The 26,726-nt window shown below is 43.0% G+C and overlaps 1 protein-coding gene across 3 annotated transcripts in view; it reads right to left on the bottom strand.

Annotated features, from left to right (window-relative positions):
* fbln1 (fibulin 1) overlaps nt 1-26,726 on the bottom strand; it is a 74,091-nt gene that overhangs the window by 28,016 nt on the left and 19,349 nt on the right. Inside the window, exons 4-15 of one of the 3 annotated variants that reach the window (XM_079500605.1) lie at nt 23,466-23,619; nt 22,469-22,546; nt 21,404-21,496; nt 19,479-19,616; nt 18,523-18,660; nt 17,072-17,224; nt 16,814-16,939; nt 16,114-16,239; nt 15,617-15,736; nt 14,046-14,177; nt 13,231-13,354; nt 1,130-1,275 (exon numbers count right to left, since the gene is read on the bottom strand). In XM_079500605.1, coding sequence (XP_079356731.1) covers nt 1,130-1,275; nt 13,231-13,354; nt 14,046-14,177; nt 15,617-15,736; nt 16,114-16,239; nt 16,814-16,939; nt 17,072-17,224; nt 18,523-18,660; nt 19,479-19,616; nt 21,404-21,496; nt 22,469-22,546; nt 23,466-23,619 — 1,528 coding nt within the window. Of the gene's footprint in view, nt 1-1,129; nt 1,276-9,987; nt 10,483-13,230; nt 13,355-14,045; nt 14,178-15,616; nt 15,737-16,113; nt 16,240-16,813; nt 16,940-17,071; nt 17,225-18,522; nt 18,661-19,478; nt 19,617-21,403; nt 21,497-22,468; nt 22,547-23,465; nt 23,620-26,726 lie in introns of those variants that run through there. The other 2 variants (XM_079500606.1, XM_079500607.1) reach the window with 2 other exon arrangements.

Raw genomic sequence — 26,726 nt, 5'->3', positions numbered from 1 at the left:
ATTTCAATTCGAAACCACTTTATATCATCATATAATTAACTCAATGTCTGAATGTCTGAATGAATGAAGCTCCTCACTGCCTGCACCCATCGCTCCCACTTTTCACACAGGCATTGACCATAATAACATGGAGGTCTTAACGATGCCATTTTTCCAATTATAAATTAATAACGAATGTATTAATGAATTAAATATTCCCATCCACATGGGAAAATGCGAAAACTCACATATCACGTATTTTTCTCTCAGAAACCGTCTGAGATACAATTACAACACTTGGAGGGGAGGTTCATAATAATTATTAAAATTAATGTAATGAATAATTACATCAGTCGGCCTCATGGTGGCGCTATAACAGCCCACTTTACATTTCACCTTATAGCTTTTGAACCGTAGGTCGTAAAATCAAAATTTCACTTTCCCTGGATTCCTTGGGTCATGACACACTTTTTGCTCTTCCACCTACAGCTTTTGTGCAAATCTCACAAAGATCGGTACACATGATCTCTGGACCTATCCGATGAAAACGCCACAGCCAGAATTTTTATAGTCTCGTTTGGCTGTAATCAGCGTCCAAAGTTAGTGGGAGGGGCCTGTTTTACAAAAAAATTACACAAATCACCAACGGAATGTCCAATCCACCCCAAATTTCATTCACATGTCGTGGGTGTCAATCAACGGAGAGCCCAAAGCAATTCCATTTTCAGCCATAGGGGGTGCCGCAAATGCGGAAATGCTTTTGGGGAGATAAAGCGTGCGCTCCAGCGAAAACAGCTAATCTACAAGCTCACAACATCACAGGTTGCAAAAGCTATGAGTTTTCTCAAGCCAGAGCTCAGAATTGTGCACATTTTGGACGCAAATTTATGCACCTACAATTTGATCTGTGCTATTCATTAAAAAAAACACAAATATATTATACAAGTTAAAACCCAGAAAGTAGTTAATACAGCATCACAAGACATTTTAACCACTTCGTGCCACGCTGCGAGCTTGCACATCTGCAAATCCCTGCATGGCACAAACTCTTTTCAAATGGGGGGTCCCTGACTCCCTGCATGGCACAAACTCTTTTCAAATGGGGGGTCCTTGACAAGGAAGTGTGTGAGAACTACACAGTGTAACGTACCCTCAGGTCTGGTGAACTCTCTGAAGGTGGGCATGGAGATGACCGTGTGGGACACAGAGTGGACGGGCTCCAGGATGCAGGCCACGTCGTTGGGTTTGCACGACTTGATGCAGCGGATGGTGTCTGACCGCGACACTCTGGCTGCCCTGGAGGTCAGGAGAGCACACGAACACACACACACACACACACACACACACACACACACACACACACACACACACACACACACACACACACACACACACACACACACACACACACACACACACACACACACACACACACACACACACACACACACACACCTCTGACCTTTAACCCATGAAAACCAAGAAAACCTCATTTTTTGATTGTAATTACTATATTACACTTTGGCTAACATAGCAGATATGGCCTGGGCCATGGCTCAGTGGTCCAAGCACCTTGGCTGGTAATCCAGTCTGGCAGTGGGCCGCGGGTTCCACTCCCGATCCCGACGGCCTTTACTGCATGTCTTCCCCCCCATCTCTCTCCCCATTTCCTGTCAGCGTACAGTCTGTCCCTCCATAAAAATATAAAATAAAGGCGAAAGCCACAAAAAAAACACTCTGTGCTGTGCTATGAGCTTATTGCAACCGCAGGTCGCAGTTAACTATCTTCCGCCGTAGTCTGAAAACCCACCTTTTCAGACTCCATCATGGCCCATAGCACTTACCCTACCCCCCTTAGACAGCACTTCTTAGACTTATATAGCATTTGAAACAGACTTATAGCATGTCATGTAGACAGCACAATAAGTGCATTGTATGTAGTCATAGCACTTCATAGTATATATGTACAGCATAGTATAGCATATATGTATAGTTTATATGTATAGTGTCATTATATAGATATGTTCTAGTTATAGTTTATATGTATAGTGTCATTATATAGATATGTCCTAGTCACGTTCTTAGCTTACGCATGTTTCGCGATAAATGCATTTTACATATGTGATGTATTCCCATGCTTTTTGTTCTGCTTAATGTAAGTCGCTCTGGATTAAGAGCGTCTGCTAAATGCCTAAATTGTAAATTGTAAATAGTTAACTATGAAATCGTGCATTTCCCGTCAGTCAATCAGTCAGTCACTATCCCTGATGTCATCAATATTAAGCCCATATGGGAATGCCCCATATATGGTCATGCCTCGTGACGTCATCATGAATACATGTATTTGTGCAGCTGCGCCCGGCAGCTGGCGAAAACTACAACAGGCCCAAAAATTAAGGCCGGGCCCTGGTAGCCCTGTACACTCAAGATACTGCCCCCACTGCCACGCTTAAATCTCCATATATGGAGCTGACCTGTTCTGACATTCCATATGTTGATCTGACCGCATCAAACCCTCTACACCATGCATGGGCAACTGGCGGCCCGGGGGCCACATGCGGCCCCCACCTTCACTTAATGCGGCCCGCATGTGAATATCAGAATACTGATATAGTATTGATTACAGTTACAATTCTAAACCCGCTTTAATTACTTCATGACTAGTATTACAATGTTATTGTCTTTTTGTGTCCAATGTAGTTATGTTAACAGTTCATAAAGTTAACATAACTATAACTAAATGCATTTAAAATGCAATAAAAAGGTTACTTTTCAGGATTCCAATTAAAAAAATTGCTAAAAAATATTCTGGTTTTCAATTCAAATATAGCAAAAATAGCCGATCTACAATCTAGATCTAAATCGGCTATTTTTGCTACGACAGTAATATGCACTGTGGCCCCTCTGGAGTGAGTGTGGAAATATATTGGCCCTCTTCATCGTCAAAGTTGCCCAGCCCTGCTCTACACTCAAGACACACTTCATATATGGCCAGTACAGAATTCAATCCGTATGTTGATCTGACCCCCCCATGTCAAAGCGCCAGCGCTCACCCAGCAGTCTGCTGTCACCCAGGCGGATATATTCCATTCTACTCAGTCTGTGTCTCATAGGAGGGCTGTGTGTGGACACTTCAGAAACCCACCTACCTGTACCAGTGACATCCTTTTAGTTGACTAAATTTCATAACATTTAGTCAACTAAAACCTACAGTTGATTTAGTCGACTAAAATGTATTTTTGGCGGGCCGTGATGCCGTCGCAATGCTTGATTTATACTTTAGCTGTGTGCTGAAAATGGCCGATATTCAAGCGCTTTAATATATTAACTGCATGAGTTTGGTAGACACAATAGTGCTGACTTCTATTTTTTGTATTTACTTTTTAACTGTATGCGTCACTCTGGTGTACTCTGAGGGCACAATGAGAGACAGATTACGTGCATAAAACAAGCCACCTCAACCTTTGAATTTGCCTACCAATTTATATTTTGCCAATTGTCTCATACTGTATGCTCAACTTCATACTGTAGGTCACTCATAACTGCTTTCAAAATAGATTTTTTGGGGAATCATTTAGTTTTCCTTTTTAGTAGTCGTGGCCGTGGCGTGGGCCAGACTGAGATGTGTTGAAAGACTTTTATTTTATTTATTTATTTTGCATAATGGCATGCCCAAAAGTGTCATGAATTATTTTATTACATTATCGATCATTCTAGAATAAAATAAATCAAGAAACTGTTCCAAATTCAATCTCTCTGTGTGTGTGTGTGTGTGTGTGTGTGTGTGTGTGTGTGTGTGTGTGTGTGTGTGTGTGTGTGTGTGTGTGTGTGTGTGTGTGTGTGTGTGTGTGTGTGTGTGTGTGTGTGTCTGTCTGTCTCGGGGGCTGAAGACTTACTACGCTTTCAAGAGAATGATGCACAACCTGCACAGGGAAAATATTATGATTTGCAGATCATCCCCGGCCTCGCATCAGATAATCTCTTCAGGACGATTTATGGGCACAGGGAGGGCTCTAAAAGACTCCTAAATTGTGAGCAACATGACTAGACAACTCCCCATCCTGTCCTCTCCCCCCTGGGCAGCTCTCATCCTATTATTTAAGGCCTTGTTTATTCCACTGGGTCTCAAAGGGGCCAGGAACCTCTTAGACTAGAGCGGGGTTCCGCAACAAAATTAGTTGATATACTGTATAGCATCAAAGTATGTTTTTAACCACTTTAATACTATTGTATGCTTAGGCTATTCAATAATAGACAATAGCCGATCTACAGGGTCTACAATCTTGGAACCCATCGGAAAAAGGGGGGGAGAATTCTTGTCTTGAGAGATTACAGGGTCTAAAATGTGACATGTCTTAAAAATGGTAAATAAATGGTAAATGCCAATGGTGCATTTATATAGCGCTTCTATCCAAAGCGCTTTACATAGATTTGTGCATTATGTACATTCACTTCACACGCCGATGGCGGAGGAAACCATGCAAGGCACCAACCTGCACATCGGGAGCAATTAGGTGTTCACAGTCTTGCTCAAGGACACTTTGACACTAACTCTGGGGGAGCCCGGGATCGATCAGGCTACTCTACCCCTGAGTCACTGCTACCCGTGGCGAACATTCTGCCAAAATAGCCGAACATTCTGCAAAAAAAAGCCAATCTACAAGTTCACAGCGCATCCTAACGTGACATATTGTGAGCGTGTAGATGCGACAATTGTTTAGCAAAGAGATTTGGTGTAGATAAGAGGGGAACTGGGGAAGAAAGAACATACCCCATTGTATAAATGAGGTATGTACTTTTCAGGATTCAAATTCAAAACCACCAATGGTAGCAGATTGACAAGCTCAAAACGGATCGCTTTGCGCCACGTTTCAAGCTTGTAGATCTGCTACTTTTGATGCTTTTGTGTAGCGCTGTAGTGTGATCAAATAGGGCGTTCATTTACGAAAAATATGGATATAAGCGGTTCGACAATATAGTTTTAGGGTTTAAGTGGTTAACAGTGATTTCTTGGCCATTAACAACCTCGTTATCAAGAGTGCATCTTTGAATCAGCAAAGGAAACTCTTGATTGATGAGGGGCCGACTGTTTGAATCTCGGCATAACGGACGGCCCAGACTCCGTCATGTAAAGACGCTGTACATTCAGTCTGGATTCAGACCGGGAGACAACCGCACATACGGAGGGTTATATCGGGTTATAAAAACAAGTCATCCTGCCATGTTTAAGTCCACTTAATGTGCATGGTGGACATATAGCCACACGATGAGTCATGAGACCTACATGTCTGGCTCTCCTCACCCCTCAGGGCACTGCTGGAAAGTATATATCACGTACTCAAGCACTGTAGTGTACTTCAGTACGACTACTTTTACTTTACTTGAGTATTTCCATTTTTTTCCCAGTACTTTATAGTATTAGCTACTACATCACATCTCAGAGGCAATGTTTGAACTTGAACTCCCATTTGACAAGTTTTGATACAAGTTACTTTGCAGATTTTGATTATTATTGCAAAATATAGAAACCACTTAAAGGTATATTCAGTGATTTCACTTCATTCAAATATCACTTTTTTCCCCTTTTTTTTGGATAATCCTCCCTACCATAGAGTGTGCTGACCATATAAGGAGTTCCTCCCTGTCCCCAGTGAGACCCTGGGGTCAAAAAACCCTAGTTTCAGTTTTGGTGGCGGGTGGCAAAGCCTTCATCCAATCAGGATGAGAGGGGCCTTCCTCCAATCATGATCGAGTGGGGGCGGGCCTTGGTGCACATATGCTGTTGGCCTGTTGCACTTCCCCCCACTGTAGAGCGTGCATGTGCACATTGTGTTACCGGGGCGGACTGGGTGGTTTTCCAAATCACCCAAATCACTGAATGCTCCTTTAATATACTTACGCTATTTGAAAACAGAATATCAACAAGCTCAACATGCATCGCCATGCAACGCAATCTCACAACTGCAAGCACACAATGTACTGCATGCATGGCAGCGCGTTGTGTGTAGATTTGCTATCTTCAAAACATTTTGACACATTTTTAAAACCTCATGAAATGTGACATTCTGCACGAGTACTTTTACTTTTGGTTTTACTCAACATTTTGAATAGTGGACTTTTACTTGTAACAGAGGATTTGTACATTGTTACTGCTACTTTTACTTAAGTAAAAAAATAAAGCATTGAAAAAAAAAGGGTACTTTTTCCACCAGAGCCCTCAGGGGACCCATAGGCATGGAGCTGGCTGCCCAGGGCCGGCTAGGGTTGCAGGGCTCCTTTCATAGGGATAGAGAGAGGGGAGAAGCCCCTGACAGAAAGTCAAGCCACCGCTGGGTAGGGGCTTGTAATTAGCAATTAGCGGGTGGGTCCAAGTTTTGCTTTGGCCCCGGCCAAAGCCACAAAATGTTCTTGTAGTTTATAATACCTCGGGCCTAGAGCTACAGGGAGAGGGAGGGAGAGAGAGAGAGAGAGAGAGAAAGAGGATGGGGGGGTACTGCAAGACGGGAGAAACACTCTGTAGGGACTAGAGTGAATTTACGACAAGATAATGACACGCTGATATGACCCCCCCCTCCCCTCGTACAACAGGCGGGCGCGACAAAGCACGGGGAGTGCAGCAAGTGAAGCTAGCTAATTATAGGCAAGTGTGTGTGTTCCTGTTTATACACTCCTGCGAACGCACGCGGACAAGGAGCGCATCACAGACAGTATCACACGCTCTCTCTCATCTCTCCACGGCTCACGTGGCCCGTATAGACCCAGCCCAGGAGGAGAGAGAAAAACCCCCAATACTTTTCAGCCCCAGAAAGAAAAACAAGAACTTTTTTTTCCCTCTGGAATGGAAGTCTTCTTGGTCAAGCACACGGGCCCCCCTTTTTATATATATATATATTTTTTTGTAATTATTATTTATAGTCAGCACATTGATAATGCCCCAACACAAACAGTGCAGGGCATCATTCATTCTGTGCGCGGTGATGTTTGCTCCACCACAAATTGTTCAGACCACCGGCCAGATCCCAGAGCCCCATAACTCAACGTCAAAGGAGAGGAGGGAAAAAACCCTTGGTGTGTGTGCGCGGCTGCGCGCCACCGTGCTTCTTATTTTAAGGATATCCCCACTGGGGACCAGAGTGCATCCTTGCGGGGCTGACAGCTCAGGACAGGAGGAGAGGAACCCTCCAGGACATCTGAATTTACAGTTTATTCTAAGACCACAGCAGCCTCCGGGGCCTGCAGCCACACGCATGTCAGGCCTATTTATACAGTTGTCCTGCTGTTGCATATTTCCTCCTCCCCGCTTTGCTCCGACTGCCACTGCATCCCATCTCCTGTCACTTACTTGCCATTCGTTTTGGTTTCACCGTCTCCCTCTTTGGGGGTTTATCGTCCTGTGGTATGCTAGTTAAGTGGAAACCTGTGTATTTTGCATTAAGCTCGAAAATATGGGGGGAAAACGGGAATGACTGAATAGGGAGGAATGGCTGAATCGTTGCTGTCGGGCAGGAAATTTCATCTTTATTTATGTTATTTTTTTTATTATATATATATTTTTTTAGGGGGGGGGGGGGGGGTAATGTCCTACTTTGTCGCACAACTGTGCCGCACAAAAGTAGTGAAAATAGCTGATCTACAAGCTCCCTATATCTGCCGTCTGTTTTGTTATGAATAATAAAATGTAATGTTGTCCAATGTGTATGGTATGTTAATGTTGTATGTTAAATAATACAATATAACATACAATTGGGGTGGTTGCATTTTGTCTCCCTGCTCATCTATCCACAAGCTCAAAACTTGGTGCGAAGCGATGCGTTTTGAGCTTGTAGATCTGCCACTTTTGCACACAAAAAAATGTAATCCTGGAAAGTAACCGTTATTTGACATGATGAGGTTTCCACCCACAGAGACGATAAGGTGAGGTAGTGGCATTATAAGAACGATCATGAATTTGCACCGTTACATATAGCTATCAACATTAGCTGTTTATGTATTTTAGCAGACAGTTTCTTTTTTACGTTTCTTTTTTATTGAAGTCTATGGGATTGTAGCAATTCAAAACTATGCAGTAAAGTTTTCATGCTTTCAACTGTTATTTGGCCCCGAGTTACAAATGGCCTCGGTGCCGGATAAGATCCCCCACCCCCCCATTTCAGTGCATCAAGAACTGGATGTGAATTGAACATGTGTTATTTCTATTTCAGAGCTTTAATAGAAAACTGCCCTTCCGACATATAAACCATAGAATACTGTAAAACTATATCATGCAATGATCATCAAATTACAGTCAATTATAGGCAGAGTGGGGACAAGACTTCCTCATCGATTATGCTGCCCTAGAGGGCCACCTAGCGGCCATCAACGTACCCTACAGTACCTCCAAAGTAAATACATTCAGTTGGACCTATATAGTTGCAGTGAACTATTAAAAAAATATTTTTTAAACAAACAGGTTATAAAATGCTACAGTTGTGAAAAAATGTGTATATTACTCTTGGACTCTGTGTGTGTGCGCGTGTGTGTGTGTGTGTGTGTGTGTGTGTGCGCGCAAACGTGTGTGTGTGTGTGCGTCTCAGTGCGCAACTGAGATGTTGATGTTCGTAGGATAAGCATTTATAAGCTTTCAGCTTCACCCTATTCCTTTTGATCACCTCCAGTTCCTTTTGGTTATGTAACCGTGTGTTAACAAATAAGCTGTTTTGTTACTGTGAAGATGATCAAATAAACTAAAACTAAACTGTGGGTTTAAAACATGTGTGATTTTGTGTGTTGGTGTCTTGGCGTTTTCCTACATTCGTAATAAAGGACGTGTGCTTTCAACAGAACTGTTTTGCTATTAACATAACATGCACCGTGATGAAATGTCAAACTCATGTTTGTGCAAGGCCATGCGGCTCACATGAGGCATGTCAACGCATTCAATTGCACTCCCAAATCGTCACATTTCTACACATGATCAGGTGGTCATTTCATGTACCGTGTTGACGACGATGCTAACCGATTCCGGTATGCAAATCAAGACTGTAATCCTGGGGTCTACTCTCCCTCTCTGCCAACCTGGGGAGAGCCCTGAACTGAGCTCATGCTTCCTTAAATGCATGAGGAGTGAGCAAGCCGCTTCTTATCACCTAACAGGAGGGAGGGGGTTTCCCCGGTAGGACGTAGCACGTGGAAGGAACACGTTATTCCAAACAGTTCCTTTTCCCTCTATCAGGTGCCCCGGCTGACCAGGGGGAGGCAGTATAGAAACCAGGATTACTGCTTGCTTTTTGTAACCTACCCTAGGGGCCAACGGGGAGAACATGCAAACACCACACAGAAAGGCCCTTTTGCCAATCCCACCTAGGGATGCACCGATGACGCGGAGGAGAGAACACGTCCCCAGCGCCCATGGCGTGAATCGAATCCAGGACCTTCTAGCTGTGAGGCAACAGCGCTACCGACTGCGCCACCGTGCCCCCGTAGCTCGACCCCACTTCTGACAGCGCGACTGCCTTGTTTTCAATCTTTTGTTTAAATATTTATTTTATTGCTTTCAAAGGTTTTTTAATCTAGTTTTCAAATTGACTGTTGGAGTAAATACATTTTTTCCAATGTTTTTAGTTTAGTTTTTACTTTAATGGCATATCTGCATCTGTCGTAAGTCACATGACGCGTTGAAACATGATGCTACAGGGGTACCCAGTGCCAATAAGGGGTCCTGACCAAACGTCAGCATGTGACAAGTTGGGAGTGACAATGTGTGTTAGGTTTGTTGAGATTCATGCAGTCAGCAGCTGTACTCTATCTACTCCAGTGGTTCTCAAAGTGGGGTCCGGGGACCCCCAGGAGTCCTTGGGGGTCTCCAGCAAAAATGCGTTAATAGCATAAAAGTCAGTCACATTGGCACTTTTAAAATTGCAGATATACAAGCTCACAACGAAGTAGATCTGCTATAAAGACAGAATTTTGAAAAAATGTTTACAAATTTGGAATCATTTAAAAATTATGTTTTTTGTAAATGATTGGGGGAAGGGCACAAAATCAAATGGCGGTCCGTGGCCGAATAATGCACATCAACGTGTGTGTGTGTGGGGGGGGGGTCCTCGACATGGGGAGAAAAAAAAAGTTTGAGAACACAGTGCCGTTCTCTACTGTGCCAGAGTAGAGCTCCCGTCCTTCGCCACAAACACGTGCACAACGGCCAGGTAGGTGCTGAAGGCGCCATGGCGCCGCAGCGTCAGCAGCACCGACAGCTCAAAGTCCTGCGGCCGGTCGAGGAGGCGCGCCACAGACATCACGCCGCCCGTGCCCGACCGCTCCATGGCGAAGTAGCCACCCTCGTTGCCAGCCGTGATGACCACCTGGATGTCGTCGCCGGGCGCCGGGTGGGTGGGGCCCATGCGGAAGACGTTGGTGAACATGGGGATGTTGGTGGGGAAGGTGAGGTGGTAGTGAGTTATTCTGAGGGGCGCCGCCAGGCACGCGCTGTCGCTAGAGTCATAGCAAAGCAAGCGCTCACATCTACTGCAAAGGGAGAGAGAGAGAGAGAGAGACGGGGGGGGGAGGGGGTGTGGGGGGTAGACAGGACAGGACAGGAACGAACATAACAAGAAAACAGGCAGAGAAAGAGAGAGAGAGAGACCAGCTGTAAGTTTGGGTGCCGTGCATGGCATGCAGTGGGGGTGCCGGAGCAGGTGGAGGTCAAACTGGCAGGCATTCTGTAAACTCCACAATGTCGACAGGGTTGGAACAAATGGAACCCTGCAGGCATGGTGTCAGTGTGTGTGTGTCCTCAGTGTGAGGGATCATGCAGGAACTGCTATCCCACAGTACTGGGGCAGCCATACTTACTACATGCATATTGTTGCCGACAGGCAGAAACCTCTTATCTCCTTATACTCAAAATGGTTTTTTTTCGTATATTAACGCCTTACTTGATCATACTACAGTGTCACACGAAAGCATCAAAAGTAGCAGATCCACAAGCGACGTGTTTCGAGCTTGTAGATCTGCTACCTTTGCCGTTTTTGAAAAGTAACAGTTTTGGACATATGAGGATAACAGAGACGAGTGTGTGTGGAGGTTTGTGCCAATGTAAACATATCCACATATCATCATTCCTCTGCTGCCATTCTACCATAACAAAACATGCTAGAGCTGAACGCTCGGCTGATGTCATTCCAGCAGAGAGCATGCACGGCCTTGGTCCATTGAGATTGCAATGGAATTATTATCACAATCGCAAATGTTCATATTTCTTCCATTGATCTCCGTAGAGATATTGGTAAAGTCATCCTTTCTTGGTTTGTGAAGCTCCAGACCTTTTCTGTTCATATGTGTCTGTCAGTGTGTGGATTTGTCTGATTGCGTCAGCCAGTGTTGTCTATATCACATGGTTGATCCTTGTACTGATGTGGATATATATATATATTTATATATTTCAGTGTTAAATTAAAGCAATAAGCCACATGAGGTGTGAGGTAAAGAGGTTACCTTGCATTTTATGATGGCTGAGAGGCGTGGTGAGCCACGACGCACAGCGGAGTGCCTCCAACCCTCATCAACCCTCATCACATGAAACAGGCGCTTGCTGTCTTTACAAGCCCACCCAGAGCCTACAGTCACAGTCCTATGAGCGGTGCTTCGAAGCCCACACAGCCAGGGTTTGTAAGGAAATCAAGCGCTTCCCTTCCCTAGTTCAGCTACAGATATGCTGGATGACTGTAACGCACCTGGGGTTGATATAAACTGATTTAAGGTGTAGATTATTGTTGAGATTTAGTACTGGGACCGTTTTAGAAAGCTCTATATTATGATAACGCTGGGCAAGACCTACGCTGTAGACGCTATCATTTGTTTTGGGCGGAAGTTGCAGGGTTTTGGCGGAAGTACCGCTCAAGGAAATGACATTGATGCTTTACAAATCAGTTTACATTCTCTGTGAATGAAACAAGTGTTGTGATTGGTCGGAAAAAATATGGAATCCGGGGGGAAATAGATCTGACGGATGTTCCGGACCGACACTTCCGCCGATAGCGTCTCTGTCTTCGGTTGTGACCAGGCTTTTCTCTTCGCAGATGAGTAAGCCTGGGACCGAGGCTATATTATGATAGTAACCACTGCTAGAGCAGTGGTCCTCAACCAGTGGTCCGGGGACCACCAGTGTTCCTTGAGGAACTTCCATGTGGTCCCCAGCTAAATGATGGAGAGGTGGTACCCAAAATGGTCACTTTAACTCCAACTCTTGAATAGTGTAAAATGAAACCAAATGGACCCTTATCCCTTACGGGTCCATTTGGTTACATTTTGAGTTAAATTATTATTAAGCACCTGCCCTAAAAAGGGGAATTTCTTCCTAACCGTTTTTTTACAAAATCATGTTGATAATTATGTATATATTTTTTAAATAAATAAACATATAGGGCGCTGGTCCTTTAAGAAAAGTGTAGGAGGGGTCTAACGTCAGCACATGTAGAACAGGAAGAGTGCAGCAACAACACTGCGTGGACTAACCTGTCATATCATCTAGAACAGATGTAAACTAAAACTAAAACAAATCGCACGATTGAATAAGAGTTCTAGCGGTTGATCCACCCGGACGGTAAATCCGCTAATTTGGTATGGAACGCTCGGCATGTTTTTTTTTTAATGACGAATGGATACGTGTCTTCATATACGGTAAGAAAACAGCTTGTGCGAAACTCTCCTTTAATGCACAAGAAGTCTACACAATTAGAAAATGTAGAAGAATTGTTATCTATATGGTACCAACATCAATACAGCATGGAATCTTTTGGTCTGAGAGGCTAAATCTCATCAAATGGTGTTCCGTCCGTGGCTCAAATGCCAAATACATAATGGAACTTGATATGAAAAAGGTTGAAAACCACTGCTATAGAGCGTTTGTTCAGTAACAAGGGTATCCCCGTCTCTCCAGCTAAACAATACATTACCAATTTCATCCATTCAGGAGAGAGAACTCATACAGGATAAACAAGTGAAATAAACAGACAAAATTGGAACTGGAACCCTTTAAAATTGAAGCAGATAAATGGGTTCTCTCTCATGATTGGATAACATTGCTATTCCAACTGAAAATGTATGTACAAAGAGTGCAGTGTTTAAAGAGCTGGAGAGAAACAGGGAGACCCGTGTTACAGAACGAACTATAGCAATGATTACCAACAGAATGCAGAGCCTTAACTTTTTAACATGAAACATTTGTTTTAACCACGTAGAATGTTATGCGTAAGAAAGACTCCAGCCACTCACGTCTCTCCAGATTTGCGATAATTCTCCGGACACTCGAAGGACAGACATCTGAAACTTCCCTGCACATTGAAGCACGTCTGGTTCTCTGAGCATGTGTGTGTTCCGATTATGCACTCATCAACATCTGGAATAGAAAAAGACAAGAGCATACTCAAATCCTAATATTACATTTAATGGTGGGGTAAGTGAGACTGTCTGTGCTGAAAAGACACATTGCAAGGAGGATACATAACAGTATATTGTTAAGAAAACTCTTATCTCCATGTTCTAACTGTTTGTGGTTTTTCTTAAATTAGCTCCCTACTTGATCATACTAGAAAAGTAGCAGAAAAGTAGCAGATCACTTAAATTTGACTTGTAGATCTGCTGCTTTTGCTATTTTTTTTTTTTTGTGGCTTTCGCCTTTATTTTTTTAATTTTTTTATGGAGGGACAGACAGTGGGCTGACAGGAGATGGGGAGAGAGATGGGGGGGGAGGACATGCAGTAAAGGCCGTCGGGATCGGGAGTCGAACCCGCGGCACACTGCCAGACTGGATTACCAGCCAAGGTGCCTGGACCACTGAGCCATGGCCCAGGCCCTGGCCCTTTTGCTATTTTCTAGCTAGTGTGAACTATTCATAATTGTCTCATCTCCACTAATAACAAAACTTTTTGAGGTCCTTCTAATTGATGGATTTGAATGCCTAGTCAATGTTTCGATCGTTGATCGTCATAGATGGTTTCCATCCAAATATATTGTAATCTTTATAGTTATCGAGCTGTGTACACGGTGGTTAATTAAGCTTAATTAAGTTAAATGTGAGGTGAGCTTACCTTGGCAGTTGCGTCCATTGTTAGCCAGGGTGTATCCATCGACAGGACAGGTACAATGGAAGCTGCCCGCCGTGTTGTGACAGCGGTAGGAGCAAATGTGACCTCCGGTGGGCAGGGCGCACTCGTCGATGTCTACACGGATCAAAGGTTAAGAATTAAGACACAGGAGGACCGAAACTAAATAAATAAAGAGAGATCCCAGTACTCAGATTTCTGCATGGCGTTGTTACAGTGGGATTGGTGACCTGCCGAAATCATGACCGATCGTGACCATCTTGTGGAATCTAAAGCTGTTTGGTTATTAACAGAGTAAAACGTGGTGGTATTGCGAGACCTCAACATGTGCTACGTGAACACCACAAGATGGTCACAAATTGTAGAAAAAGCTTGCACACTGACAAAAGGACGTTGAGGCTCTTTGGATGCATCATTTCATTACAAAAGTGAAAAAGGTGACACAAGGAGCGGACGTTTCGGTCCTCAGACTCAGACCATCATCAACACTGAATGGTGGGTTGCTATGCTGGCTTTAAAGGTATATTCAGTGATTTCACTTCATTCAAATATCACTTTTTTTTCCTTTTTTTTTTGATAATCCTCCCTACCATAGAGTGTGCTGACCATATAAGGAGTTCCTCCCTGTCCCCAGTGAGCCCCTGGGGTCAAAAAACCCTAGTTTCAGTTTTGGTGGCGGGTGGCAAAGCCTTCATCCAATCAGGATGAAAGGGGCCTTCCTCCAATCATGATCGAGTGGGGGCACATGCTGTTGGCCTGTTGCACTTCCCCCCAGTGTAGAGCGTGTGCATGTGCACATTTTGTTACCGGGGTGGACTGGGTGGTTTTCCAAATCAACCAAATCACTGAATGCTCCTTTAAGTAGGCAGTAGACCTATTAGAAACCAATGATGAGGGAGTGTCATCAATCAGTTCACTGTTGTGGCCAAACGGCCTGCAAAGAAATATCACACAATATAACCGTACATTCAACCCATACCATGAACACACATGGAATGGAATCAATCCAATGTTGTCACACTCACAGAGAAGAGATAACAAACGTACAAGTCATCTATAAAACTACTATAGTGAGACATTTTCTTTTCTTCTTTTTAATGTTTTTTTTGTGGCTTTCTCCTTTACTTTATATATTTTTTATGGAGGGACAGACAGTAGGTTGACTGGAAATGGGGAGAGAGATGGGGGGGGAAGACATGCAGTAAAGGCCGTCGGGATCGGGGGTCGAGCCCGCGGCACACTGCCAGACTGGATTACCAGCCAAGGTGCCTGGACCGCTGAGCCACGGCCCAGGCCTAATATAGTGAGACATGACCATTTCATTTCATTTTCGGGGAACAGCTCAGGAGAGAACAAAAGAACAAAACAAACAAAAAAGACCAAAAGAAGGTCACATATTTCGGCACGTCACCAATTTCATCGTAACACCACCATGCTAAAGGACAGAGGAGGCAGAGATCTGATCTGGCTAAAGAGGACATTCAAATATTGCAACAGGGAAGTACCCTAGCAATAGCTCAGCTTGTGACTAAAGAACTGCATCGGATCCGTTTTACCTTCACAAGTCATGCCATCATTGTCGCTGAGCTGGTAACCACGGCGACAGTAGCACTGGTAGGTTCCATACACGTTGGCACACTCCTGACTGCACGGGTTGTTCTCGCACTCATTTAGATCTGCACAAACGAGCAACTGTTAATTGAACTAATTGATACAATTGATTTTTCTTGTTGATTCCATTCATATATATACAGTAAAACTAACAAATGATCAAAACACGCTTCTCAATTGGAATGGAAAAGTAATTAATAGATTAACTGGTAAAAAAAACAAAACGAATCGATAGTTTCCACTGAAGTGGTCAACGAAAGTGGGTGAAGCTCAAACTTCACCCACCTTAACTCTGACAGTATACAAATGGAACCAAATCCATTTGAATACTGTCATAGTTACAGACTTGTAAAGGTCAGAGTTAGAACTCAGTCAAGGAAACGAGTCCCTAGACCGCACTTTGAGAACTGCAGTACTGATGTGGAGAATATGTTAATCTCACCGTCACAGTTCCTGCCGTCACTGGCCAGTTTGAACCCTGTGGTACAGCTGCACTTGTAGGACCCCAGAGTGTTCTCACACTTATGGGCACACAGGCGTCCAGGATAGTGCCTGCATTCATTGATATCTGAAATAATATGGTGCAACAATTACACATCAACGGTAATGCATCCCAAAACACTCAAAGGAGTATAGAAAAGTGTGGATGCTTTGGTAATGACCAGCAGAGCTGTGATTGGAGTAGGAAAGCGTGGCTGATTGTAAACAATCAGCAGACTGACAGCTGATAATAATAATAACTAGAAATGCACTGTGTCGAGGTGCCAACTTACACCTTGCACACAAGTAGGCCACACATGGCCTACTTGTGCTGACAGTGACAGCTGTCAGATAACAGCTGCTCGGTGACAAACAACCGCAGATCAACCTGCAGGTAAGTCCCAAAACTGTGCACTCCTCGTACTGTAGCGACAAACCAGGTATAGTACACTGATTGCAGTGTCAAGTTGTAAAATGCACTGAAAAGGCACTTAAAACTTGACTTTTGTCTCCGATTGAGAAGCGGCGACAGAAACGCCAGCGTCCTCTCACACCAGAAGGCTCAATGAGGCGTGTATGTATATACTAACGCAATGTTTCATTTGTATATCGTTTCTTGGTCATGTGTGCAGAGAGGTCAGTCATACTCAGTAAGCACTTACCCTCACACACTCTGTTGATGCTGTTGAAGATGTATCCTGCAGCACACTCACAGCGGTACGATCCCACCAGGTTGATACAACCATGCCCTGAACAGGCTCCGTCTGGACCTTTACACTCATCAATGTCTGGCGAAGGAGATCAACAGCATTTACAGCATTAGGTTACTTTGATCAGTGGTTCCCAGCCTTTTTTTACTTGGAGCACCACATTCTGACAAAAGCTGACACACATGAACACACTCGCGCACTGTAACCTACCTACGCATCGTGTTCCCTCATCGTTGAGGTGGTAACCTCGGCCACAGTTGACAGAGTTCCTCTGGCAGGTGAAAGAACCAACGGTGTTGATACAGATGTAGCCTGAGCCACATGCCGGTGATGCTGATGACTGCAATATACACTCGTTGATGTCTGAAACACAAGACCACTCTGGTCACTTTACTGTTGTCACATTTAAGAAAAAGGTAGGGTAAATGATATTCCTTTGTTAAAATAAGTGTTACATAACTATTCTGATAGTAATAATCATTGTCATTGCTATAGTGTTTGTTCAGTAGCAGGGGTCTCTGTCTCTCCAGCTCTTTAATAAACAGAAAATAACATTTTCAGGATGGGATGTTATACTATTACAGACTATTCTGAAATAGCAGCTCTACAAGCCCACAAGGTGTCACATGATGTATTGTAGAACTTGTAGGCCTACTATTAATTTGTACTATTAAAAAAAGGAAAAAAAGTTTGACGAGAAATTCTACTTTGGTTCGGTATGTTTATATTGATGCTAAATCTTTCTTACTTTTACTTGAGTACAATTTTGAATACAGATAGGATTTGTTTTTTACTTTGTACTGTGGTTGAAGATTACCTAAATATACTTCAAAGACGTCTCAAATTTTAGGCTTAATATTATTGTAAACCAAGTCACATAAATTAAAATAGCTATGGCATTGGATGTTACTTGGCTAATCCTTGAGACCTTTCCACAAAATAAACTGCTACAGTATATCAAGTGAGATCTGCACTATATTCCTTTACTGAGACAACCAAATGCTAATGTTTATTGGCCAAGGCAATTTGTTTCCTAAAACTTTGAAGGATAATCCTTCAATTTTGTGCAGTATGTTCCGAGATCTCTTAAAAATGGCAAAACATTTTCAAACTAGAAAGCTGGCACTCCTCCAAGCCCTCCCTGTACTGTAGGTTTAGCCTTGTATGGCTGCTGATATGCTCCCAAAAATGTTACTTTTCAGGAAATGGAAAAAAGAGGATCCAATTATTACTTAGTCACAAGCTCTTGTTCCATTTGTTCAATATTTATAAAACCCACAGACACACCTAACCACTTTTGACTTTCAAAAACTTTCTTTCACAAATAGTGAAAGTAGACAATCTACAAGCTCTACAATCACAATGTGCTGAGCTTGTAGATTGGCTACTCTTTTTCACTACTTTATCACAACAATCTTGTAGCACAAAGAACAACATTCATTTATGACAAAACAGAAATATTTTAAGTGGAGAGATACAAGGTTTCAGCCTGATGGCAAAACCAAGCAGCTTGGCATCCTGTATGGCTAGTTTGTCAAATAAAAATAACTTTCTGATATTTGAAACCTCGTCTGTTGTCTGTCCTGCAACTGAGATGGTCACAGCCAAAGACTACAACACTGTCCTGGCCCCTCTCTGTGTATCCGGGGTGTAATGCTCACCAATGCATTGGCCCAGAGCATCCTGAATGTAGCCTGAACCACACTTGACCTTGGGATGACAACGGAACGAGCCCTGGGTGTTCCCGCACTCAAACTCTGGGATACAGTTATGAGTGCCAGACTCACATTCATCGATGTCTACAGAAGGAATAAGAAGAATTGGTAAATAAATACATTCCTATAAAAATAAAACATGTTCGAATTTAACCAAATGCTGTATTTCAGTAGACTATGTGCATCGAGTCCTGTGTAAATGAGAGTAAATTACTTCTTACCATGATTACTCAATGGACAATTACGTCCATTGGTTTGCACAGGAAATACATTTCTTGAGCTTAAAGTGATGTTTTGTAATTACCGACATATGACTGGATACAAGACACTTGGCATTACACTGTGAGCGTTTTTTGTATTGATTAAACAGAAGAATTTTCTTTGTTTTTGGATTATTCATTCACCGTAATGTTATAAATACAAACAGAAATCCTCCAACTATTTAATCCCCATCACGAGGCGAGTAAATTATAGGAAAATCTTTTTTTTGTAGTCTAAAGTACTCCCTTAATAGGATCTCATTCCCATGTGAGCCACCCCCTCTAAACTGAAGGCTCATTCATAGTCTGGATTTTCGGTGGTGAGGTGACCACCGAACTACAACATGACGTCACGAGCCGCGGTGAAGAGCAAACCACCGCCACCGCCCCAGCCCTTCTCTCTGTTTTTACTCACCACCACTCAACGTTATTTCAGCTCCGGTGGTCACCTCACCACCGGAGCGGCGGTCACCTCACCACCGAAAATCCAGACTATGAGCCTTGATGCTATGTATAAAGCAACCGTGTCCCAGGCTCCAGAACAAGAAGACAAGTACACCACCTCTAAACTGATGCTTTGTATAAAAGCAGCCGTGTCCCACTCTCAGGATCTAGAACAAGCAGACACAGTGTGACACTGACCTTTACAGTTGTTGCTGTCAGTGAGCTCATAACCAGTCCCACAGCTCACCTCCCTCTGGCAGCGGAATGAACCCTCCGTGTTGATGCAACGCTCCCCTGTACGACAGTTACTGGCTCCTAGCAAGCACTCATTAATATCTGACAGAGGAGAGGAGAGGAGAGGAGAGGAGAGGAGAGGAGAGGAGAGGAGAGGAGAGGAGAGGAGAGGAGAGGAGAGGAGAGGAGAGGACAGGAGAGGAGAGGAGAGGAGACATTCGTCTTAGAACTGGGCTACATAATGACAACTTGGAATAAAATCATATTGCATAACTTGGTGTTGGGCAGAAACCTCTTATTTTCACTTTTTTGGTAAATTAACGTCATAGGCTACTTGATCATACTACGTCACACTAAAGTATAAATACTTGATCATACTATGTCACATTAAAGTATAAAAAGTAGCAGATCTGCAAGCTCGAAGCACGTTTTAAGCTTCTTTTGCTTTTTATTTGAATCCTGAAAAATAAGTGTTTTGGACATACAGTATGAGGTTTCCACCCAACAGACCATAATATAGCTGTAGGCTATATATCTGAATCCACGTACATCCCACAAATAATTAAAGTCTCTTTTAATACACTGGCTAGTCTCTTCCTCTCCTTTAACCCATTTTGACCTGAGATCAGATTCTAAAAATGTCTTCTACATCTTGACTGGCATGGCTTAGGGTCGGCGACAGAGTACAGCATCTTGCAATGGGTCTGGTCCACAAGATTCGATACTCCACCAAGATACCCATGTACCTGTGTAGATACTTCCTTAATGTTAACGAAGTCCACACCCACAACACCAGAGGGAGTGCAACGAATTATGTTCAACCCAGATTCGGCACAAACAAGGGACTAAATCCTTTTCGCTCCTATGCCACCAAAATGTGGAACGCCCTACCAACAGTCATTAAGACATGCGAATCCCTTGACTCCTTCAAAACCGCTCTCAAAGGGCACCTACGGATGGCTGCAATTCGAAACTGGCCCCCGTAAAATCTGAATCCCCCCCCACCGCCCCCCCCCCCCTTTTTCCCCTCACTGTATATGTTTATTTTCCCTTTTTACCTCCATTATGATGAATTCCTGTACTGTTCTTTGTCTATATAGAAGTGTCTATTTGTACGTCTCTAAATGTTTTGATGAATTGAACATGGTGGACCCTGTTGTAAACAAGTGTAATGCTTAATTGGGTCGTCCACTCACAGTTAACAGCCTTTGTATTGAGTTTGTGCTTGAAATGTACTGTAATTCTGCAAACTGTTAATAAAATTTTCAATCAATCAATCAATCAATCCTGACAGTTTTCTGAAAAAGCTATGTTTCTATGTCAGTCGTTCTTCGATTATTCAAAAATAGCAGACCTACAAGCTCATATCTGCTATTTTTCAATAGCTAAAGCATAACATAATGCTAACACCAAAAGGCCTGGGTTCCCGCCCAAAATGGGTTAAAGGATACTACCTGCCGGTAGACAGTCTGGGCCTGTGGATATCAGACCCCTCTTTTTCATTGGAGGGGGTCGTCTTTGACGAATACTAGTAGGCCTATAGCCAATATTGTAGCCTACCCGATGTGCAGGCAATAATATGTTCAGGTGGGTTATCAATTTCAGACTAAACATTTATCAGCTTCAATTTCGTAGTGATACATTTCTGCTATTTATTTTGTTCGTTTGTTTCATCACTTCCAATTGCACTTGTTTATCCTGTATCCTATTAGTTCTCCCTCCGATAAAATTGGCATGGTTTATGGTTTATTTCGATCTTACACCTTGACTGGATTACCAGCCAAGGTGCCTGGACCACTGAGCCATGGCCCAGGCCTTCAAGACTTATTTTAACAAACAAATTTCAAGTAGAAGAGCCAGGCATGGCATGCAGTAATAATGTCACTTACCGTCGCAGCTTTTTGCATCTGGTTTGAGTTTGTAGCCTTTGAAACAGGCACAGGTGCCATTGCCCACACACAGATGGGCACAGTTCCCGTTTCCTGTAAACCGCACAAACATGTTCATGTGCCCTTATTTTCAGTGGTGGACAGTAACAAAGACGATTTACATTAACCTAAGTACCCTTTTTGACTACCTGTACATTGTTTTAGTACAGTACAGACCAAGTACAGAGCCAAAGGTCAAGTATTGAGGATTGATAGGTATTGAGGTGGTTAAATGTCTGAAAATCCACATTAACACCCCGATCGCCCAGGACGAAGTTCACCGTCCTTTCAATTAGTAACACCCAGCGCCCAGGACGGAGGTTATTGAAATCAAAACCGATCGCATCGCTCCACAGCCTGGGAGCGCCTGTTGCGCAACATTCGATGTTGCGTAACAGTGGGACGTCATCGGAAATGTTCCTCCCCGTTTTGCCGACGAGACTGAAAATCTTAAAACGTTAATAACTCTTGATCTAAATCATCCCGTCCAATTCTAAGAAAAGATCATATCTTAGACGGCCCACTGCGGTCCCGTCGCTAGTCGCGGTAGATTTCATCATACCTCCTGTTGTTGTCGATCGGCTCTAGAGTGTTTTGGCTACATTTAGCTGCTACAGCAACAGCCGGGATAACATCCGGTCCGTCGGTAAAAGCACTTCGCTACTATAAATCGCCGGGCGCTATGATTTAATGGATTAAATAATCGCAGTGTTTGAATCCAACATAATAGAAAAAATAATAATGTGTAAAAAACAAACAAAAAAACACCAAACATTGACACAACACTGATGATATGCTGTCAAACAAGTATATGAAGGCATCTATGAAAACAACAACATATTGTATAAAACAGACAACTTTTTATACAATATGTAGTGCTTCCTCTCCTCTCCTCTCCTCTCCTCTCCCCTCCCCTCCCCTCCCCTCCCCCTCTCTACTATGGGGTCTGTGAAACACGTTGACCGAAGACCCCTGCTTTATACTTTGCCCACCACAGATGACTGTACTTAGATCCTTACTCCTTACCTTTGCACTGGTCCGTGTCACCGTCTTTGGGCGAGGCATCGCCGTCACCGTCGTTGGTTTCATTCTCCTTGTCTGAAGCTGTGGGAGAGAAGACAGTATCTACATGACTAAATGTCCACAACAATGACTACTACTACATTTAAAAATGAAAGAAAAAATTATTTAAGATCAGGTCAAGGCTTTCAAGTTCCTTGCCTTTGTTAAACATCACAGTGGAAAATAAGGCAGTGAACTAGTTCAGTTCAAGTTAAAAAAAAGCCATTATAAATCAGTCCATGGAAAGGAATTTAAAACAATGCAGGTGACCAATGCATTTCGTCCGGATGCCTATATCATAATGGTCTACTAACTATTTCAATTGTTGTTTTTATTATTGCTTATTAAACATTAAATGTTTATTTTAATCTTTAATTATTATGAATTGTCTGAATAGAAGAAAAAAATATGATAATACATAAAGGATTGAATTGAAAAACAATAAAATATACTGCCAGTGCCAGTCTCTCAATGTCATGACAACATGTATCCAGCAGAGGGCAGTGCATATCTATGTTTTCCTTCAACGCATGACATTATGGATGTCATGCATGTAAACACAAGTAAACACACTGTAAACACACTGGTTCTCATAGTCTCGTCTGGGGACCACCAGGGGTCCAAAATATATCCTTACGGTCTGTAACTGTGAGACCGCTAACAGATTCATTTGGTTCCATTTGTAAATGAACACTGAGGATTTAACATTGTAGATTAATATCCCAGAGATGAAGAATTGTATCACACGGGGTAGATATTTGTCAATTTCCATCACTGAGCTGAACCTATTGGACTCATCATATAAGGGACCGGCGTTTTTGGCATTAAAAACAAATCCTTAAATTGGCCCTACACTGTCATCTGGGGACCCGACCCACAGGTTGAGAACCCATGCCTTACAGTACCTAGTATAAAGAAAACTAAAATAAATAAATCCTATTCCACTGCACTCCACTCTTACCCCCAGGAGACGCTGTGGTCTGGTTGTCCGGGGATCCGTCCACGCAGCAGGCGCGTGACACCAGGCCACACTGGTAGCCCAGCAGCAGGCCCTGGTCACAGGGCAGACCCTGCTCCTGGGTGGCCTTCCCCAGCAGGCAGCAGTCACAGCATGTCTACACGGAACACAACACACGGTGAAACAGTCATGTATGAGCCATCGCACCACAGCGTTGCTTCCCCCAAGAACCGACAGAGTTGCGTTACAAAGTAGTACACAGGGATGTAAAACGTCATTTGTGCTTCTTAAAAAGGTTCTTAAAATGGGGTCTGTCCGATTCTGGTCTCCTTACAGCAGTCTGTTCAGAAACAGACTGTAACAAATATATGCGTGACACTCATTGTAAGCGATACAGAGCCACCTCCCCAACAATATCGCTGGGACAATGTAATTTTGGACCACAATTATATACAGTATATGAGACGATTCAAAGATGACCCAATGTAATTTTCCATCAATTCCTTCAATACTCTGCTTGATCATGCACTTGTAAGTTGTTCTATTATTAAAAGCAATACTGCATTCATTCATCCATTGAATACTTTATTACTACGCCCAGTAAAGTAAGACATTTAGGCAAATAGGATTAAAACAAATCCAGACACAATCATTTTGCATCAGACCTAATCTGACGTTATAAACTATAAAATCCATGTAGAAATTGTTGTAAAAACAACACAACACAGAAATAATACCTAAGGGCCTGAATTGAATTAAGCCAGCTGGTAATTATATGACTAATATTGACTATGTCATCAATTCTTTCCCAAGGACAGTTTTGAAAGAAACCAGTGATTCACATCTTGTAATGGATGGTGTCAGGGGTATTCCGCAACGCACCCACTGACGCACATTTAACATCTTTATTTGTATTCACATTTGACAAGAAATTATTGAACATAAACAATAGTGGATGCGCAAACTCTACAACAAGTGCTTCAGGATACAGATCACGGGTACAGGAAGCATCACCTTCTCCATATATGGCGACTGCCAATTATTGCAGACACCGAACAGAATTTTGCCAATGCCTTAGCTCTCCACACACACACACACACACACACACACACACACACACACACACACACACACACACACACACACACACACACACCGGGGGGTCCCCAGAACATCCAGGCCCCCAGGAACGCGTCCAGGGCTCATACTGTAGTGTACTCTGTGCCACTTTACTCTGTGCTGTAGTCTACTGGCCGCATTAGGTGTTGCCGCTGTCCAGAGACAGACACGTACACATACAGTACATACCTGTACATAGGGACACACATAGCTGTGTAATGGAGCGGAGGCACCGCTCTAAAAGAGTGGGTAGACTGTTAGACATACAGACACAGGCACACAGCTTTTCAGACAAGACAGACTGTAGCAGAATGGGTTAATGCAACAGGATTTCAGTCAGACAGGGAGATAGGTGGCAGGTTACGCAGGCAGACAGAGATACGATGACATCATCAACTTGGAGCTGAACTGTGTCCAATCAGTTGAATGTTGAATGTTACATTCAGTTGAATGTACGTGCACACACCACTGTTACATTCAGTTCAATGTACGTGCACACACCACTGTTACATTCAGTTCAATGTACGTGCACACACACCACTGTTTTTTTTGCTGTGGAATTCTTCTAAATCAAGGCGCTACAGTGCCAGCAGATATGGCAGATTTTACTCTGAAAAGCCCCTCTCTTCCGTTCCTAAGTCTAATGTGTATGTTATTATTATTGCATGCTTTTTCTCTGAAACATTAATTTTGTATCACCCGATTCATGGCACACTTACGTAAGTGTGCTTCACGTGTGTAGCTAGTATGTGTGTGTGTGTGTGTGTGTGTGTGTGTGTGTGTGTGTGTGTGTGTGTGTGTGTGTGTGTGTGCGGTGTCCTTGAGGATGTCCTGAATGCTATGGGTTCTTTGAAAGCTGCATGTCGTCACCCGGGGTCACAGAGGTCAGCGTACAGTGCAGTGCACACAGGTGAGGACAGTACCATGAAGTGTTACAGCACAGGTACTGTATCCCCCCCCCCCCCCCCCCCAACTATAATCCTCCCTGCCTCTCTGTCTGTCTGCCCGACTGACTGCTGTAATTTCTCAGTAACTTTTTAACGCAATGGCAATGCTGCAATTAACACGGGGGGGGGCGCATTGTTATCTCTGTGTTAATGAAGGGTTACGGTAGATTTACGCTTGGCTGTCGTAAACCGTAAATAGCCGATCTACAAGCTCATGGCATGTCGCTTTTGCGTGAGCTGTAGAACGGCTATTTTCATCGCGCAACACTAGTGCACGACAGGGTGAAATCAGGCTTTACAGTTTCCCCCACAAGCCTCTATAAAAACCTTTGTCTCATTCACAAAACACAAGGCATATTAAAGCTATGAGACGCTGTTATTTACAGATCAAGTAAAGACACGTCTTCTGTTCTGGCACTGACAATGATCTCATCTTCTCAGGAAAGTGAACTCACTTGACTTGTGTACTTGTGGTACTTATGGTAGTCTGAAGACTTAATGAGGGGAGTCTTCACTTAACTCTCCTTGTATGCCTTTTTTCATTTTTCTTTCAATGAACAGTCAATCTAAGATTTGTCCCAAAATAAATTGCAATAGTAATCATTCAATGATCCTTAGGGTCATCCAAATAACATTTAATAATTGTGAATTATACAAAGTTTGGATCATGGTAAATTTAGGGGTTGAAAGTTGGGTACCATTAACATCCTATATAAGGCAAAGATGTCTAATTTTAATTATGCTTTAAGCAGCATGTAATGTGTCAAACTAGGGGTTATTCATGATTCTGAATCCATTGCAAGCTTAGTTTTGCACGAAAAACACAAAAGACACATTGGGCACATTAAGGGCAAGTGGGGGGCTATGGCCGTTTTTAGCCCAAGGAGTGTTTTTCGTGCAAAACGAATGCTTGCAATAGATTCAGAATCATGAATAACCCCTAGTTTGACACTAGATGCTACTTAAAGCATAATTAAAATACATTTTTACCATACTATATATATATATATATATATATATATATATATGAATAATGGTACCCAACTTTCAACCCCTGAATTTACCATGATCCACAATTTTATTTGGATGACCCTAAGGATCATAAAAAACCTTGAATGATTACTATTGCAATTTATTTTGGGTCACGCCCATTTTTAGCTTAGATTGACTGGCCTATAAGATATAATGCTAGTGTAAG

The sequence above is a fragment of the Electrona antarctica genome, assembly GCF_951216825.1.
Source record: "Electrona antarctica genome assembly, chromosome: 5".
In the NCBI taxonomy this organism is placed as follows: domain Eukaryota; kingdom Metazoa; phylum Chordata; class Actinopteri; order Myctophiformes; family Myctophidae; genus Electrona; species Electrona antarctica.
Note: the sequence above shows the minus strand (reverse complement) of the source record. Positions and strands in the feature narration are given on the sequence as shown.